The sequence below is a fragment of the Pezoporus occidentalis genome, unplaced genomic scaffold (genome assembly GCF_034315485.1).
Source record: "Pezoporus occidentalis ecotype Australia unplaced genomic scaffold, CSIRO_AGI_Poc_V1 ctg39, whole genome shotgun sequence".
NCBI classification, from domain to species: domain Eukaryota; kingdom Metazoa; phylum Chordata; class Aves; order Psittaciformes; family Psittacidae; genus Pezoporus; species Pezoporus occidentalis.
Window position 1 is genome coordinate 9,333,103 of NW_026915713.1, and position 19,415 is coordinate 9,352,517.

General features: G+C 41.2%; 2 protein-coding genes across 3 annotated transcripts in view; both read left to right on the forward strand.

Annotated features, from left to right (window-relative positions):
• The window catches only part of AK9 (adenylate kinase 9), a 72,202-nt gene extending 66,075 nt beyond the window's left edge, over positions 1-6,127 (forward strand). The window contains exons 32-37 of the mRNA XM_062632533.1: positions 449-645; positions 1,065-1,234; positions 1,918-2,016; positions 2,097-2,203; positions 2,736-2,846; positions 5,783-6,127. Coding sequence (XP_062488517.1) covers positions 449-645; positions 1,065-1,234; positions 1,918-2,016; positions 2,097-2,203; positions 2,736-2,846; positions 5,783-5,985 — 887 coding nt within the window. The 3' untranslated portion in view covers positions 5,986-6,127. The remainder of the gene's footprint in view (positions 1-448; positions 646-1,064; positions 1,235-1,917; positions 2,017-2,096; positions 2,204-2,735; positions 2,847-5,782) is intronic.
• Positions 6,128-6,174: 47 nt separating this feature from the next.
• Positions 6,175-15,381, forward strand: ZBTB24 (zinc finger and BTB domain containing 24). 2 transcript variants are annotated; one of them, XM_062632532.1, is made up of 7 exons: positions 6,181-6,310; positions 8,736-9,735; positions 10,127-10,294; positions 10,458-10,541; positions 11,439-11,522; positions 12,465-12,546; positions 13,153-15,381. In XM_062632532.1, exons 2-7 carry the CDS (start codon positions 8,763-8,765, stop codon positions 13,964-13,966), a joined length of 2,205 nt encoding a protein of 734 aa, XP_062488516.1. In that variant the 5' UTR covers positions 6,181-6,310; positions 8,736-8,762; the 3' UTR covers positions 13,967-15,381. The 2 variants fall into 2 exon arrangements, 1 of the variants encoding a protein (XP_062488516.1); XR_009967377.1 differs by lacking the exon at positions 13,153-15,381 and having other exon boundaries at positions 6,175-6,310; positions 11,360-11,522; positions 12,465-12,529.
• The last annotated feature ends 4,034 nt before the right edge of the window (positions 15,382-19,415 follow it).

Below are 19,415 nucleotides of genomic sequence, written 5' to 3' on the forward strand. Positions count from 1 at the left end.
TGACATTTTATTCAAGATTTTGAATATATATCATCCAGATAGACTGCAGCACTTGCAAGACATGGATGAGTAAAGGGGAGGCTTTTAGCACACCTTGTACACTTTTTCACCAATATAAAGGAATAAAATAATAGTTGAAATGTTCCTTAACAACAGAAACAATTAAAACAATCAATAATAAATAAAACTGTGACAGGGAAAACAGTGTAAGTTAAGCATACAGAGTATCCCACATTACTAATAAGTGCTAGAAAAATGTTATTAATTGGTAAAATGGGTTGCAACTTCATTTTATTATCAATCTATAAAAATTGCTGGTTTAATTCTCATTATTTTATATCATTTTCACATGATGAATTGCAGTATCTTCCAAACTGTGACATTTATGAATAAAAAATGTTTTCTGTTTCTACATCTTTCATTAATAAAACATTGTTTTTATTACCAGGCAAAGCAGCCAGCATTGCTGACTTATGTATCACTCCCGAAGAGCTGCAGCATCGGCTGGGGGAGTTTGGACAGTACTGCCCTGTAAGCCTTGCAGAAAAGGGCGAACTGGTCGACTGCTCTATAACATCATCACTGCAGTTTGCTGCAGAATTTCAAGGACACTATTACAAAATGGCTTCACAGGGAGAACTGGATGTAAGTGTCAAAAAGCAGGTCAGGAGGGGATTACTGGAAAAGGGAACATTGTTGCCTAGATTCTTTGATTGCAGCAGAGAGCCCATTAAAACCAAAGCTCCTCTTAAAATTATCATAGACCAAACATTCATTTTAAAGCAATCATTCCCTCCTTTCTCCATCTGTTTTGGGGAGACTGGGGGTAGAGAGTGGCTAATGATAGCAATGGATAGTGGGTGGATAGTAATGAGTTCAACGGAGAGTGGGTTGGGAAAGAAATTACTTACCTGAAAGCAGCAGCAGCAGTGCCAGCACACTAAGAGAGGTGCTATACAAGAAACAAGTATCTAAATTATGTGAGCCAGTCCTCTGGAGTTTTGACTTAAAAGTCTTAACAGTGCTTTTTTCATTATAAAATCATTTCATTCCTTTTTCTACAGAAATTCTTGAGCAGACCAGAGGTTTATGTGTCACCACTGGCACCTCACCCTCTCCCACCCTCAGATATGCTACCAAAGAAACTGACTGCAGCAGAAGTGAAGGCCTCATTCCCTGTAAGTGCTCAAATGCACGGATGCTGTCCAGTCACTTACCTGGATGGAAAACAGAGGTACATCACTGTAGTTTTCATAATCTGAATTACAGGCTATGTGTCCTACATTAACACAGAGTGTTCAGGGTTTGGACAGGAAAAGCAATTACTATTCTCTATATTGTGCCTGTGGCTTTGGAAATCAATGTAGAATCACCTTTGAAACTCATACAGCTACAAGTTCTACAAGGATCTGTGTTGCCTTACTGAGTTTTGTGATTAAGACTCCTTGGGTATAGTTTGTTTTCCGTATCATAAGCCTTCAGAAGTTTAGACAAAACACAGAAAAACTCTGTAGATGCAAAACTACCTATTATGATTTTCATAAGAGATTAAAAAAGTTCCACCACTGATTTCCTCAGTGTGCAGGAATTTTTCATCAAGGTAGAAGAGTAAGTCAATTCTATGCTGTCCCTTCTTAATCTCCTGAAGAACTACGATTGGCATTTTTACTAGAAGAGCTCTAAAGAAACACAATAAAAGCCCCATAATAAGCAGATTTTTAGGCAGAAACTCTCAGATTTTGAGCTTTGTAAGCGTCAGTCACGTTGTGGAAACTTGGAGGATCCAGTTGCTATTTTTTTGCAGTTCCTATATTTGCTAAATTACCGAAAGCTCCCAGTACCTCTTTAATTTACATCGCACAAATGATGTTTTACATTTCCTGTGAATTAATACTCTTTCTTGCTCTGTCCCCTCAGATACGAAGCTTTGGTGCCTGGCAACATTGAGTACTCAGCAAAATATAAAGAGAAGATATATGTTTTTGAAAGTGAAGAAAAACTTCTTAAGTTTATGAGGTAAATATACTAACTTTTAACAATTTTTAATCATGTCACTGTTTACACATCTGAAAAGTGCTTATTTTTTATCTCTTTAGGTTACCAGAAAAGTACTGGAATCTAAAGCTTCCATGTAAATGCCCTCCAGTAAAGGAGCCACTACTACTCACTGCGCTTCCTTTGCCTGGATACCTTGAACAGGCCAGTTTTTGCTTTTCTATTTTAAAAGAGAATTTTGCAATGTATCGTGTATCCCACCCAGTTTATTTCATTTTTAATGCAATATAAGTCTTACGTTTATTATGGGATGATTAAATTGAAAAATGTGTATTTACAATTGAGAGTATTTTTTTTAAGCTTTATAATAGTATATATTTGTAGCTTTAATGGAAAAAATGCAAGACCATCAGAGGAGAATAACAAACAGTATCATACAATGGATTTTCTGACTCTGTTGTTTTTCATATATTGTAAGATTACATTTTGCTTTGATTTTTAAAACCAGGATAGACACAAGTCTATCTGGAATCATTTAAGCATAGTGGGTTACATTTTGAGCCATGAGCATGAAAGAAAAAATGATTTATATTGACTTCCCTCTGTATTTTATACTATTTCTTATCTTCTACAATTCACAACTTAGATAACATCCTGTACTATTAGATTTGAATGACAACAGGATCAAGCTTTAACATTTCTGTAATGGTCTTCTATAACTGTTTTCTTTCTTTAGGGAGTAGCAACTTCTCTAATAAAAGCTCTTAATGAAGTAGGCTGCTTAAAGCCAAAGTTTCCATTCCTAAGTGTAAAAAAAACTGCTCTGCTGTTTGTCGCCTGCCATTTAAAAGGTAGAGTATAAACAGAGTATAAATAATATGCTATTAAAAATAATGAATTATATAAACGTAGTAAATCATTGGATACAACACAGATAATCAATTTCAGTAGTTCTCTTATGTGCAACTTGAGAAAATACTATTATATACTAATTTAAGTACAAAGTGCCAAGTTTCTTGGAGATGTGAACTTAGAGAAAGGAAGGAAAATAAGGTTAATAGGATAAGTAGATAGGTAAGTGATCTCTCACAAATCATGCGACTTAATGACATTTTATCACCAACACCCTAGTGACCTTAAAAATTCTAACGTGCATTTTTGGGAGTTTTTAAACAGAAAGTAAAATGTTATAATCTGGACGGTACTACATTTTAAACTAGTCACATACAACCTGTATTGTCTTTAAAACTGACTAAAACTACTGTAATAAAAAGCAGCTGAAATACTGTCTGAGGAACAGTTCAGGTGTCTCAATGTTTGCCTTTCTTCAGCTGTATCAGGTGGTCAAATAAAACTTATTAACAAGCCTTGCCTTGCAGATAACTTGAAGAAAGCTTTCTGATCATACACATCAACACCACCACATCAGCTAAATATGTAAATGGGAGGTCTAATTGTACTGAAAAACAGCCTAAGTGCACATATAACACCTGTTTCCAAAAAAGCCTTTCTTTTCCATGTAAACACCAAGTTAACACAGTATGAAAAAATGGGTATTCTTGCAGGTTTAATTAGATTTTTAAGTTTTCAGCACAAAAAAAAAATGAAATGTTATTTATCAGTCTGCTTCTTGGTGAAATTATCTGGGAATATGTGAATACTAATGTGATTCAGACTATCATTATGTTGATTATTTTTAACTTCTTTATTAGTTAATCAACAGTCCAACTGACCTTACTTTTCCGTAGCAAAGATAGGGAGTCAAAAACTAAAATCAAGTGGTTTATACTCAACCCACAAAATAATGACAAACACCTCATGGGGCTAGCAGAGGTTAAGACTGCTCTGCTGAGGGAAGTCATTTGAGCTTTTTCGCCTGTGTTCATATTTGGTGGTGTTTTGTTTTTTTTTTTTTAGAATTTTGTTTGTTTGCTTGTTTGCAGTCCAAGATAGCAGTTGCAGACAATAATCTTTAATAATTTGCTATTACCCTGAACAGTGACAGCTTTCTGGATTTCAACAGCCTAGTTTGCAGCTGTGCTGTACCTTTGGTCAGTTTCCAGTACTGCTGGAGACTTCTGAAGCACAACTTCCATTTCTTCAACCTACCAGTTTTGACAATGTGTTCAGTGGATGAACTTTACCTTGCCTTTTAGTATTCCACATTTTTAATTATTCTTTTAGATAATTCTTTTAGAGAAGCTTGGCTGCCCCATCCCTGGCAGTGTTCAAGGCCAGGTTGGATGGGGCTTGGAGCAACCTGGTCTAGTGGAAGGTATCCCTGCCCGTGGCAGGAGGGTTGGAACTGGATGAGCTTTAAAGTCCCTTCCAAACCAAACCAGTCTGTGGGTCTACAATAATGGTAATCTTTATTATCTGTCTAAAGTTCTTCACATCCCATGTTTCCTCATGCAGTTTCCAGAGCCCTCCAGAATGTTCTTGGACTATCACAGATTTCTGCTGGCATAGCTTTGTTAGGGAAGACCACTGAACAGTGCAGGCACATGATAAGCCCCTGCATAAATGTACAGTTCTGAAGCCAGCAAACTGCTTTTATACTGTAGTTTCATCCACAAAGGCTGTTTTCATTCTATTGTTAGCACAGCTTTGCTAACATAACAATATCCACACTAGGAATGCTTTGCACATGTATTGCATTAAATCAGTACTAGCACTGGAAAGGTTATACAAATCTCTTCTCCTCACACAGTGACTGTTTGACCACAGGACTCCAGAAAAACAAGTTATCTTTTAACTCCTTTGCAAATACAGCATTATTTACTATTGTGTGTCTTCAAAGTAGTCACACAGTCCCTGATCAAAAACTTGATCAAAGTGCTTCATGTTGTGGTCCCCTGGAAACTTTTTATATCCTATTTCTATATGAAGGAAGGCTTCTCACATTCAACTTACATCACTCTCTAATCTCACATTTAAATAGAAATTTAGAAAGCACAAGAAACAGTGGTTTAGTTGCTCCTGCAGCTTTTCTGACAACAATACTGTATTGCTTTCAGTATCCAAGAACAGAAGGTACAGGTAATCAGTCATAGACGCAGAGAGATTTACTCCTGGAAAAAGAATAATGAACCATACATCACAAGAGTGATTTAGTGCCCTTCAAATTTGATTCCTGTTGAGAGCTCTGCATACAGCTATCCTTGAAAAATCACTCAGAAGCTGTAAAATGCAGTTGCCTACAATTTAAAGCCAGTGGGATGAAGCGTCTTATAGCATAGTTCTTCATGTTGTCCAGTTTTTGTAATGAGCTATACATACCATCCACAGGAAAAAGAAAATGGTTATGATTTGGCTGTCTTAAATCACTCCTTCCCCTTTGCATCTGTGTCAATTAAAATAATAACAGATGCTGTGAGAACTGGCACTCAGTACTAATGTGCTTAGGGTAGAGAGGTAGGAGAGAAAAGAAACCGTACCTTCATTGTTAAATTCCTGGCCTTGACATTTCCTTCCTCCCCTCAAATTGTCAGTCAGCTCTGGATTTTTTACAGGCAAAGCGTTTAGATCATATAACAGTTGTGCCATTGATGTGGCAGCACCATGCCAGTGCCAGACATACAATGCAGTGCCATGTCAACGTATGTGCCTCTAAATCTGGCACTGCCTGGGGTATCACCAGCCCCCTACACCCAAGAAACAGGAAGCTGACGGCAGCTGAGTAGGTTTGTGGTTTACAAAAGCTTTGATCTGAGTATTTTTTAATTTGGGGTAATGTAATGCCATGAAGTTAAGAGGGGACACTGAGATGTCGCTTAACTCCCCGCAGCGCACAACCCGCGGAGCCCGGAGCCGACGCGGCAAGCCTACCGGAGGAAGCTGGCACAGTTCGTGGAGCACTGTCAGCTCGTGCCCTACCTGGGGGCCGCCATGGCAGGGCCCTACAAGGAGCCGCACGACCGGCCGCTCGGCCTCGACAGCAGCCTTCAGACCTTCCTGTCCCTGAGGGATGCCCGCCCCGGCTTTGCATAGCCCGGGCTGCGCGTCCTCACCCCACACACCCGCATCCTTCTCGTAACGCAGGGACATTACAACACGGCCGGTGAGCAAAGCCAAGTTTTCCAGGCGCAGCTTCTTAACTGTGAGCTCTTACAATTAAATCCTCTCGTCCCAAGCCTCGACTCACTCTTACTGCACGTCCCAGCCCACGCGGGGCACGCGGCGGTCACGGGCAGAGGGCGGGGCCGACCCGCCGTGCGGTACGCGGTACGTCAGGACGCAAGGCGCGCCTCCGTTGCTGCCGCCCGGACCGGAAGTGCAGTGGCGGTTGCGCTGAGGGGGGCCCGGCGAGGGAGCGGTGAGTGCCGAGTGCCGGTTGACTCCCCCCTCCACAGCACTGATCCGCAGCCGCTGGGCCTGGGGTGGGGTTGGGCATCCGGGGTGAGGGAACACGGGCCGGCGATTCACGCGGCGCACCCCCCGGTGGAGATACGAGCGGCCTTTCCTGCGGGTGGCCTTCCCTGCGGAGCGAGTTGCGGGGGGGCGGGTGAGGGGGTTGTGGTGCCGCCAGCCTCCTCCCGCGCCCCGCCCACCGCGGGTTTTACGGTTTCTCTGCGGCCCGGGCGGTGCTTGCCGTCTCTGTGCGTGTGGAGAACCGGCCCGGGTCCGCGCTCTGTTACTGGGAGCCAGGCCCCAGAACGCGCGTGCTGCTCCTGGGCACAGCTCACCAGCGGGTGGGCGGGAGTCGGTCTGGCCGAGCTGCTGGCGGCGTGGGAGCCTTCCCCTCTGTGTTCCAACAGTTCCCACGAAAAGTGGTGGAATTACCGTCCCTGGAAGTGTTTAGAAAGCGTGTAGATGAGGCCCTTAGTGATACAGTTTACTGTGGTCTTGGCAGTCCTGGAGTAACGGTTAGACTTCATGATCTTAAAGGTCTTTTTCAACCTAGCTGATTCTGTCATTCTACAGCCTTACTCTAGAATTATGAGGGGGTTTTCAGTTACATGCTGGTTTGGATTTTGCGGTCAAAATACTAATGTCAGCTCATGATTGAATGCCAAAACCCTCTGGAACATCTACTGTCAGTTCCCTAATGCACTGCAAGGCACTGTGGAGTCAGACCTGCAGCCCTGCTTTAGGGTGCTGCAGCAGCACCAGGCTCACATCTTCCAGAAATTAAAGCTACTGGTTGAAACAATTTGGTTCCATCATGAACTGTTTGGTAGCTGAGAGGAGCTAAAAAAATCACTTGTGGTCCACTTCAGCAGCATTTGGGTATCATCTGTAGGTAGCATAAGTTGTTTCTTACAGCACCCGTTACAGTGATTGGAACTGTTGGGCTCACTAAATAGAAATACAAATATTTGTATTTAATATGATACTTATAAATTAGGATGGGAGGTAGCTACTTTGTTTCACCTTTGGTTCATTTGAGCCTCTTGAAATGGACATTTTTGACACACCTCTTCTGTAGTAGCATTTGGTGGATTCTTCTAAAATGGTTGGATTTTTTTTCTTTTTTAGTTTTTGCAGTTTACTTTTGAAGAAGGTCAGCACACCAAATTGATGGTTAATAATTAGCATAGCCACACCTATTTTAGAGCTCCTAAAAAAGCTGCTGGTTTGCTGCTTTTATTGCCCACCTCCATAGGCTGAAGCTTAGCAGGTAAATTCTGAAAGAGAAATCAGCTGGACAGGGGAGAAAAAAATACAACAAAAGGCTCATGGGTAGAGATAAGGACAGCAGGAGATCACTCAACAGCGTCAGAGGCAAAACAGACTCGACTTGGGGAAATTAAAATCAAATCAGAGTAGGATAATGAGACAGTGAAACCAAATCTTAAAACACCTTCCCCCCCTTCTTCCCAGCCTCAACTTCAGTCCCAGTTTAATGATGCAGGGGGATGGGGAATGAGGGTTGTCATCAGTTCATCACAGGTTGTCTCTGCTGCTCCTTCCTCCTCAGGAGAGGACTTCTCTCACTCTTCCCCTGCTCCAGTGTGGTGTCCTCCATGGGCTGCAGGTAGAGATCTGCTCCAACATGGACCTCCAGGGACTGCATGAACACAGCCTGCCTCACCGTGGGCTATACCACGGTCTGCAGGGGAATCTGCTCCTGCACCTGGAGCACCTCCTGCCCTCCTTCTGCACTGACCTTGGGATCTGCAGAGCTGTTGCTCTTACATATTCTGACTCACCAGCTGCAGTTGCTGTGTGCAGGACTTTTCCCCTCCTGTTATTCAGGAGGCACTACTGCTATCAGTGATGGGCTTGGCCTTGCTCAGCAGTGGGTCTGTGTTGGAGCCAGGTGGCATTGGCTCTGACAGACACAGGGGAAGCTTCTGGCAGCTTCTCACAGCAGCTTCTCCCTGTAGCCCCTCTGGTACCAGAACCTTGCCATGCAGGCCAAATACACCATTTAGGAGCTGTGAATATAGAGTTCTTTTTGTCCAGTTGTTTTAGTTGTGAAAGGAGTTTTCAGAAAGGATAGCTTTGTTGTTTTTTTTTAGATGCTATACAGTTCACAATACATCAGAGATAATGAAATGAAATAATAGGCGGCATTCTCATCTAAGGAGGTATCTGTAGCCATTTCTTACGATTTAAAAACACTTTTCAAAGCAAATCTGTTGGCATCAGTGTTGATTTTTTTAAAGAAAGTTCAGAGGCTTGAGAATTGCTTCAGTAAATATTGAATGCTGTTGTCTGGTAAAGCAGATGGTATTTGGTGTCTGTAATGCAAACTTCTGAAATACTCCTTAATTAAAGCTATTCTGTTGTTGTAGGCACCTCCTTTCATATTTGCAATAAAAATGGCAGAAATGACTCCTGATTCTTCTGAGAAACTGGTCATCATCCACTCCAAAGCTCACAAAGATACCATTCTAGCTAATTTTGAAGAACAAAGGAAAAAGGATTTTCTTTGTGACATTACTCTGATAGTGGAGAATGTGCAGTTCAGAGCCCATAAAGCTTTGCTTGCTGCCAGCAGTGAATACTTCTCAATGATGTTTGTTGATGAGGGTGAAATAGGACAGTCAATTTACATGTTGGAGGGAATGGTTGCAGACACCTTTGGGGCACTGCTAGAATTTATCTACACTGGTTGTCTCCGTGCCAGTGAGAAAAGCACAGAACAAATTCTGGCTACTGCACAGCTGCTGAAGGTGACTGACCTGGTGTGGGCCTGCACAGACTACCAGGCCAGCTGTAGCCCAGGTAGTGTGTTACCAGCTCCAGCTAATAGTGGAGCCACTGTAGCTGTTACTGCAAGTGACAAGAAAAATGAAGATCTACCAAAGCGAAAACGAGGGCGACCGAGGAAAGTCAGGAATGTCCAAGAAGAAGAATCAGGAGGAAATTCTGCTGAAGATGTGCAGCTGAGAGAGAACAACTCCATGCAAAATAAGCAGAACTTTACAACAAAAGACACTGCAACAGAAGAAACAGTTGCCAGCGAACAGGCTCCAGCGAGGAAGGATGCAAAAGAAAATGAACATGCTTGTGGCTCAGAAGCTGCTGTCGATCTGTCAGCTGAGAAAGATGAGAATTATGATCCCAAATCAGAAGGAATACAGAGCACTCGGAGCCGTTACAGCAAACGTAGAATAAGGAGGTCAGTCAAACTAAAAGATTATAAGCTTCTCGGTGATGAGGATGAAAAAGGACTGGTAAAGAGAACTGATGGAAAAAGAAAACGTGCGGGTTCTGAAGCTCGCTGTAAAGACTGTGGCAAAGTATTTAAATACAATCACTTCTTAGCTATTCATCAACGAAGTCATACAGGTAGGCATTAAGAGACTGCTGCTTTTGGGTCAGGGTTTAGTGACTTGCTGAAATGTGGGCTGTTGTCTACAGCAAGAAATGTCCAGAAAAGGATGCTGGTCCAAATTAGGGTGTCTCCTATGTTTGCTCTTTTATTCCTGTCAGCAGACCTCATAGCCTTTATGTCTTACCTTGATTGCAGTTTAGTTAATCATGTCACTGTTTAAATGCTGAATGATATGGCAATGCTTAAAGAATTATTTTATTGCTGTGTGAAGCTTGTCTCTTAATTCTCATTATCACTATGCAAAAGTCATTTTTAGTGACTACTTTATTGCAGTGCATCTCCCTGTCAGAATGTCTAATGAGAAATAATGCATCCATTCTTAGAAATGTCATCTTTTGCTTTTAGGGGAGCGCCCTTTTAAGTGCAGCGAGTGTGGAAAAGGCTTTTCCCAGAAGCATTCTCTTCAAGTCCATGAGCGGATGCACACTGGAGAGCGGCCGTACACGTGCACTGTCTGCAGTAAAGCTCTGACAACAAAGCATTCTCTTCTGGAGCATATGAGCCTGCATACAGGTAAATATTTCAAGGTGAATGGAACTTCTCTCCCCCTTTGCCTTTTTTGCCTTTCTGAAAAAAAGTATTTCTGCTCTGGCTTGTGTGTGCTGGCTTATTTTATTTATCTCCTTATGCTTGCTTTGAATGTGGCTGGCTTTTTAATAAGTGATCTTCTTTACAGGGCAGAAGGCTTTTACGTGCGATCAGTGTGGGAAATACTTCAGCCAAAAGAGACAGCTCAAGAGCCACTATCGAGTACACACAGGTATAACAAGTTTGGGTTGAAGAGCTGGCTTACAATCCATGCTGATTTGTCCTCCTAAAGATTGACTAAGGCTGAAAATTCTTCAGCGATGCTACCCTGGTGTGTGGTGTCTTGTTTACTGTTCGGGTGGTGAGGCACTGGAATAGGTTGCCCAGGGAGGTTGTGAATGCTCCATCCCTGGCAGTGTTCAAGACCAGGTTGGACAAGGCCTTGGGTGATATGGTTTAGTGTGAGGTGTCCCTGCCCACGGCAGGGGGGTTGGAACTAGATGATCTTAAGGTCCTTTTCCAAAACTGGCTATGCGATGATTCTGTGATACAACAATGAATAGGAGGAAAGAGACAAAATGGCATGTAATACATTGAATGTTTAGAAAAAGTTAATGGAGAAGGACTCTTATGATGACTAAAAATCAATTAGGCTGGTTTTAACATACAGCTTGATTGCTTTAGCCCTGCTGTCTGTGTTACACAGAAGCTAGGAGTTGTATAAACAATTGTTTCTGCTGCCTGTTGTGCAAATTGCTTTGTAGTTTCCCACTACCTTGGACTAGTAATGGCAAACAAGCTTTTAAGAAGTGTCCTCGCTTCTGGAGCATGATGGAGATTAAGCTATACACACAGGAAGTAGTGGAAAAAAAATCAGAATTTACTAAACTTCAAGAGAAGGCGTGTTTTGGGGGGGAGCAGGTGCCAGGCCCCTCTTTTCCCATGATAATATTTAATAGAGGAATAGGAGCATGACAGTTGAGATAGGGAGGAGGCAGTACATCACCTTTTGTTTTCTCTCTATATTATATCGAAGTGGTTATTTTACAGGAAAGTGCTTTAACAAAGGTCACTGAAGAGATACAGGGGATCACTTATGCACTGACACTTTTTTTGTTATTGCGACAAGGCTATTCGCTGCCGGAATGTAACCAGTGTCGTCGCAAATTCATGGATGCAGCTCAGTTAAAGAAACACTTAAGAACACATACAGGTAATATTGTCCATTGTGTTTTGTGGGTTTTGGTATTTCTTGAGGTAACGGAGACTTCAAGAAAATGGTGGGCAAATGACCCTTGTCTCTGTGGGAGGAACTTCTGCTCTACTTGTACATAATGATGCCAGTATTGCTGATGAAGAGATCTAGAGTGCAGGAGCACAAAAAACTTGGTATTGCAATAGTGCAGAAGTAGTATCTATTGTAGAAAGAGTGGGGTTTTTTTCCCCATTCTTATAAAGCCTGCAGAAAATGCAGGTTTTCCTATGGTAGAATCCTGGACTGGGAATTCAGTTTTTCGCAGTAGAGACACATCCAGCATGTGTGGGGCTTGAAGTGAGCTAACTAGTAAAAGTGTATGTCTTAAATGAGTTGGGTGCCTCTGTGTGTGAGGGATGTGTGCTTATGAAAAGTGCTGCTGACCAGAACAGTAATTTCCTTTTATCTTTTCATTGCACTGTAATAAACCAGACATTTGCAAGAGATGTGCTGGGAGGGATCATTTAATGCAAGTGCGTCAGAGGGTCTTCTGAGAGATTTAGAGGTTTGGAAACTTGGACTTACAGGTTTGGAAACTTGGGCTTACTCATCTGCATGGTGCTGCACGTGAATTTAGCATTAATGCCTACTAGTTCAGGGTCAGTCTTTTTCTAATTTGTCTGTTCCATGTGGAACACCTGCGCCTGTATCATAGACTCGGGTTTGTTACTCTTGAGTATCTTCAAAGGGGAGAAACATCAGAGATGTATGTTTAAAATACTGTACCCTTATTTAACTAGTGAGTTCATTCAGTTTCAGGTATCTGTCCTGACCCATGGCAGAAGTTTGACTATTTGCCAGTACACACTTGATAATGGGTATAGTAAAATAGAAAATCTTTTCTAATACATTGATGGGAAGTGCTAGATAAAAAAAGTGACGACAGACCTCTTTTGATAGGTGAGAAGCCCTTCACTTGTGAAATTTGTGGCAAATCATTTACAGCTAAAAGTTCTCTTCAGACTCACATTCGAATTCACAGGTAAAGTATGTCTAACATTTATTACATTCTTCAAAAATGTAACTTCTAATCTGATACCCATGTGTAGTGCTTGTTCAATTGTAGAATGGTCAGGGCTTGTTTGCGTTTTGGGTGTATTTTTGCTAGATCTATTTAAATTTTTTTCTTTGATCTGTTTAAAGAAATGGTAGTGGAAAGTACTTCACTGTTAAATACTAGTGTGCCAGGACATTGTAAGGTTCTTCTTTGGTGTATTGTGTCTGTTTAATGACAATGTACTTACTATTATACTATTTATGTGAAAATGTTACTGTGAGTTTATGTTTGACAGCAGAACAGTAGCCATGATGTGTGTAACAAGAGTTGTACCTCTGATATTGTAACAGGAGGGCAGTTATGTTATCTCTGTAGTTCTTGAGTATATGCTAATGGAAGTGTCTACAGTTTGTGAAGTCAAGTAGAAACAATTAGGAAGTGAACTAGAGAATGTTTTTTATATCACAGTTCTTAAGTGCTTATGACTCAGCAAAATAAAATAATAGTTTAAGCTTTTTATTCTATAATGAGTTGCAGAAAGCAGCATTGTCCAAGTGAATATTTTAATGAGATCAATACATTGTTTTGCAGAGGAGAAAAGCCATATTCTTGTGGTATATGTGGAAAGTCCTTCTCTGATTCCAGTGCCAAGAGAAGACACTGTATCTTACACACAGGCAAAAAGCCTTTCTCCTGCCCAGAATGTAGTTTACAGTTTGCTCGTCTGGACAACCTGAAGGCTCATTTGAAAATTCATAGCAAGGAAAAGCAGTTTCAGGAAGCCAGTGCTGCCCCAAGCACCAACACTAGTTCAGAAGAAGTGAGAAACCTTCTTCAGCTGCAGCAGTATCAACTTGCCACCTCTGGAGGGCAGGAAATTCAGCTACTGGTTACAGATGCAGTACATAATATAAACTTCATGCCGAGTCATAATCAAGGCATTAGTATTGTCACTGCAGAAAATGCCTCAAATATGACAACAGAGCAGGCTGCTAACCTCACGCTGCTTGCTCAGCCACCACAGCAGCTGCAAAACTTGTTGCTATCAGCGCAGCAGGAGCAAGTAGAACAAATCCAAAGTATCAATATGATTACAAACCAAATAGAGGCTGCCCCGCCTGAACAAATGCATGTCATCACTCTTTCAAAGGAAGCACTAGAACAATTCCGTGCTCATCAAGGACAAAATGAAGGAATCCACTTAGCAGAATCTTCACATCCAGCTCCGCATGTGCAGCTGACTAAGGAGTCAAGTCAACATTCTCACTCTAGCCAAGATACGGTTCCTTCCCATCAAAACAGTGAAGAACAGAATCAAAGTGTACACATTTCTGAATCACATCAGCAGTCTGTGTCAGTAAATGAGTCATCTCATGAGCATCCCGTTCAAGGACAGGCTTTCTGAAAGGTTGTTATCAGAGGGCTGGGCTATAGCATTGCTTCTCATCCAAGCAGTGATAACACATATTGCACTGTCTTTTCTACAGCATAATCTATCTGAAGATGCATTTCTTGGTGATTTTGATGGGTGACTTTCAGGCTTTTTTAACCTTATTTATTTGGGACTTCTTTTATTTTTCCAGACTGGTATTTCTATACCACTTAGTCCACACCTCACACATGATCAGTGTGGGGTTTTGTGCCTCATACACATCCATGGCTGCTGAGGAGCCATTTGGCCTCTTAGTCACATTCCTGTGTGATTCTTCAGAGAAGCATACCTAGCTGGTAGAAGAACAGTGTTCAAGATGTCTGCTGATCAGAAAGTAAGACTTCTCTGATGAAGTCAGGATTATCTAAACTACTGTCAAGCTTAAGATAATCAGTACTTTCCGCAAAGCTAACATCATATGTCTTATGTTTAATGAGCTTTTTCTCTGCAGGCTAATGTGTAATTTTCTATGTGATCATTCCCTGAAGTGCATTTTGATTTACTGACTACCAGATTAGTTTGGTTTGGGTTGAAATTTTTGCAGCCTTTGACTGGCCCAGAATGACTCCTCCTGTTTACTGTGTGCTGTACAAGTTTTGCTCCTCAGAAATGCTTAAGCCATTAGACTTTAATAGTGGCAATGAGATGTGGTGGTTACACTGGACAACTGAATAGCCCGAATTCTGCTCTGTTAGCTTTACCACTCACTCCCTGTGTGACTATGGGCAAGGTAGTTAACCTCTGTGCCTTATTTCATCGTCTAGTAAGTGGGGATAGTGCTTTCAGACTCTGTCAAGCACTTTGAAGAGCTCTTGATGTTGGAGGCATTGTCTGTTGAACTGCAAATTTCCTGACAGGATTCTGCAAGCGTAGGACCCAGTATGTATTTAAAGTGTTATTTTTTGTACTTTGGAGAGCGGAATGTAATGTTACTTTTAATATATGTTAAAGCCGGTAACTGTTTTTTGAGGGGACTTGAATCACTTCAGAGCATAATGAGCTACATAAATGGGGCATATTGGGTTAAAGTTGTACAGCTATTTTTGCTGACTAAATTAGATGTGTACAAATTATTTTCATTGACTGACTGGCTGCTAACGAAAAAGATTTGGCATCTTTATAAAATACCATGCCAGAGTATATGCTTTGCATTTTCAAGTTTGGCTACTGGTCATGTCTCACATAGTGTACTAGCGCGTTAAAAACCAGATAAAATACAACTGGTACTTAAAGGAATGTGCTCAGTTGTCACTGTGGTTTTAAAGTGTCCTTTTTTTAAAAAAAAAGTGATTTACATTGATATTTTGTGTTTTAACAAATGAAAAATGCAAAAAATTAATTTGAATTTAAAAGCAACACAAAAGGTCTTTGTACACGCTTGGCTTATATGACTGCCCAGAGTGTCACTGGCATAAAAGCCCAGTGTATAGAACGATAGAATAAATCAAACTGGAAGGGGTTGCCAGAGGCCACCTGGTCCATCATCTTCCTTAAAGCGGGTGTGCCTAGATCATATTGCTGTGGTCTGGTTGAGTTTTGAATGCATTGAGGGATGAAGATCCACAACCCCTCTAGGCCACCAGTTCCATTGTTTGACCATATTTGCAGTGATAAAAATGTTTCCTGTATTCAATTGGAATCTCCCATGTTCCAGTTTATGTCCATTGCCTCTCATCCTACCATTGTGCATCCAAGAAGTGTCTTCTCCACAACCTCCTGTTAGGTAGTTGAAAACAGCAGGAAGGTCTTTCCAACATTTCCAACACCTAGGGCCTAAGCAAACACAGTTCTCAGCCTTTTCCATCATGTGCCCAAGCTCTTTATTCACCTCGGTGGACTTTTGCTGCCCTCAGTCCAGTATATCTATGTCTGTCGTATTCTGGAGAGACCATATTCTGGATGACATTCCTCACTCCAGTCCAGACTACTCAGCTGGCTTCTGACTGCATGCTGTGGGAGTTTGAGTAAGTACCTCCAGTTTTTCAAAGTACTAGATCAGTTTTTATATAAATGGATCATGAGAAGGGTAGACAGAACAAACCAGTGAAGGCGGGGCGGGGGGGAAGAGCCCCAAACCTTCCCACAGCAAACCCTATTTAGACTTTTCACCTCTTCTTTCCTCTCAAAATGGAGAAATACAATTTGTGTACTTTCTGCCACCAAAGAGAAGCAGTGTATTCTGCAGTTGTACTTCAGAGGCTTGATGGCGTCTTGATGCTGTTAAGAGCATTAACAAGTACAGTAAAGCTTGTTACATCTAAGAAAATCTTGCTGATAATCCTGTAACTTTAAGCTTACAATAAATATTCTGGTGGTTTCATCTTAAAATACTGTAATGTGCAGCCATAATACTGTCTGGTAATCATAAATTTACATGAGCTTACACTGAGTTCCTTCTCTGCCATGTATTTATGAATCCTGAAATGCTTAAAAGCTGGTTACAAGCTAAATTCTAAGACTACCAGTAAAGTAATACTTAATGCCTTTCCTCCTTTTTTGAACTTTGATTTGTTCATTATGAAGTTATCTTTGCAGAATTAAGTACGATGCTACAGTTATGCACTATCACATACTGACTGCTCGATGCTTTCCCTATGACTTAAAAAAAGAAGTTTGGGGGTTGCAATTTTCTTACGCTTTTCCGCAAGTTACCAGTGAAGAAATGAGCTGCTGTGACTAGCACAGCAGTGACTTACCTTGCACCCTGCATCGCTGCAGCTGTCAGCACACATCATGGCTTGCACTTGAGAAACCACACAAAGTTCTCATACCACAAGTGTTGCTTTTTTGACACCATTTTCTTCCTTTCTAGGGAGTATATTTGTATTGAAGATGAAAATAAATCCCTTTTCTGTGTATGCATGGTTAAGGCTGCAATTGAAGCCTTAAAGCTTTGTATTTGAAGGGAAATCCCTTCATCTTTGGGTTTTAGCCCAGCTGCCACTAAGAACTATTTAGCAAACAAATGCATCCTTTAAAAAATACATTTCAAAGCAGCTTTCTAAATATCTTTGATTCTTAGCTAGTAAACACCTTCATGTCTCATTTTCACATAGACTAATCTTAGCAAATCCCTCTCACTGCTGATTATGTTAAAATGAGATTAGGATTTTGGACATAAGCACGGAATGATGAAGTAACTATGGAAAGATCCGTTTTGTGATCCATTAACACCATTGTATTTCTTCTACTCCATTTGTAAGTTACACAGTGTAGCTGAACGGGGGGGAAGTAAAATTCTTTTAAATATAAGTTTATGAAATTTTGGCTTTTTCTGAAGATTTTGGCTGATTCTCAGGAAAAAAAATCCCTGAGAGGCAGAACAAACACTCTGTTGAGTGTGTATTCAACTATTGCTTGTATACCTGCTCTACCTGCCAGTAATATTCATGGATTTGGCTGCAAATAGCATTTCCTGACCTTGGCACTCGAAAGTTCAAGAGTTTGCTGTTCTATGGGTGGAAGCTGAGCTGCTGGCAGTGTGGATTAGACTGGTGGGGTCTTCCAGTCTGATAGTATTAAAAATAATATTTAAATATTTCGTTAGCAGCTTCCTGTCCTGTCCTGCAATTGTTTTCTAGCACCTGCAACTGTATCCCTTCCTCAAGGGGACTGATTATTACATGTTCCTATGTCTTCCTTCAAGCCACTGGATCCTCCTTGCCCTCAAAGGTAGCACCTTGTGGCTGTTACAGTCACAGTAACAGCCATCTGTGACCTTCAGGTTGTTGTGGGCAGTCCTCTTAGCATCTCATCATCTTCAAAATCAGCTTATCTGTTCGGCTTTGCTTTGAATTTCTTGATAAAGTGATGTCAGTTTCTGCCTTCCACCTGGAAAACTGAGCTTATAGAGGTCTTCCTTCTTTCTGGACCTGAATCTGTCCTTTGTTCCCTGGCAGTAGGAAGATCTTTTTAGAAGTTCCTGGTGGTGGTTTCTTTGACTGCTGGGTGAGCGAATGGCTGCATTTTCCTTGCAAGTCTCGGAAAGGGCTTGTGGCAGCATGAGGGCCTGGTGTGACCCAGGAGCAGTGGCCATCCCATTAGTCATCACAGCATGATATTATTCTCAGCACATCATGCTTTGCTGTTCTCTTTCTCAGTCTCTTTCAGATGCTATCTTGGACTAAAAAGAACTGAAATGGCTGCAGCCATAGCAGGTGGAGAGGTTTGGAGTGAGGAAGCCCTCCGAGAATCATGCAGAAGCAAAACTCTAGGGCCTTGTGTAAGTGCATGTTTCAAAGGGCTTCGTTTCCAAGAACATTAGCTGCACGGCCTTTGAAAGGGTTTCAGTATTGTAATTTAAACATACTGCACAACCCCCGTGCTTTCTGTATTTTCATTGGCAGTAATTGTTATTCTGTCCACACAGAATACAGCACAGCAGAGCACACCTGCCGCAGCTGGTGAGCAGAGCGGTACTGCCAAACTCTTGCCTAACTCACACCAGCAAAACATTTGTGCTTCTCTAACTACTATGAATAAGCTTGCAGAACATTTTCATGTTGTTATAAACAAGTAACAGAAAGTGGCTGAAATGAATAATAGTAAAGATTTTAATATTTATAATTTTGGTAATTGACAACCCTGTTGAATAGGTTTTAATGCATCTGAATTACAAAGCAATGTGAAAAGAAGGGGAGAAATAAAACCCAGAATGGATAGAGACAACAAGGAATTGGTGGCTCTTGGCTTACTCTTTTTTTTTCTGTTTGAAAAAAGTCCATCATAAATGTTAGCAAACAGTCCTGTCCAGCTAATACTGTTATTAGGTTGTTGGCTAATAATATTACTCTTGTTTGGCTAATTGTTGGTTTTCTTCTTGATGTTGATTATTAGTTGACTATCAGCAGCATGTTTCTAGATAATTCCCTTTCTTGCCCACAATGACAGGAAGAATTTCCATGCCTAGAAACTATCAGTAAAAAAGCCCAAAACACATAAATACTGGTTTTGAAAAAGAAGTAACAGGAACCAGTCATATATGTACGTGCAGAATTAAATTTCAGGAACGCAGTTTGTCCAAAACACATAAATACTGGTTTTGAAAAAGAAGTAACAGGAACCAGTCATATATGTACGTGCAGAATTAAATTTCAGGAACACAGTTTGTCTGTATATTTGAGCACATTTATGAAATCATGGAATGGCAGAATCGACTCGGTTGGAAAAGATCTTTAAGATCATAAAAATCCAACTGTTACCCCCACACTGCCAAGTCCACCACTAAGCCATGTCACTGAGGGCCTCATCTACACGTTTTTTTGAACACTTCCAGGGATGGTGATTCCACCAATTCTCTGGGCAGCCTGTTCCAAAGCCTGACTAAAATGCTGACATCAATCTGGTTTTTTTTTTTAACATGCAGTGGATTGCTCTGGTTTTAATACTTCTGTTCTGTAGTACAAAAAGGAGGAAAGAGACA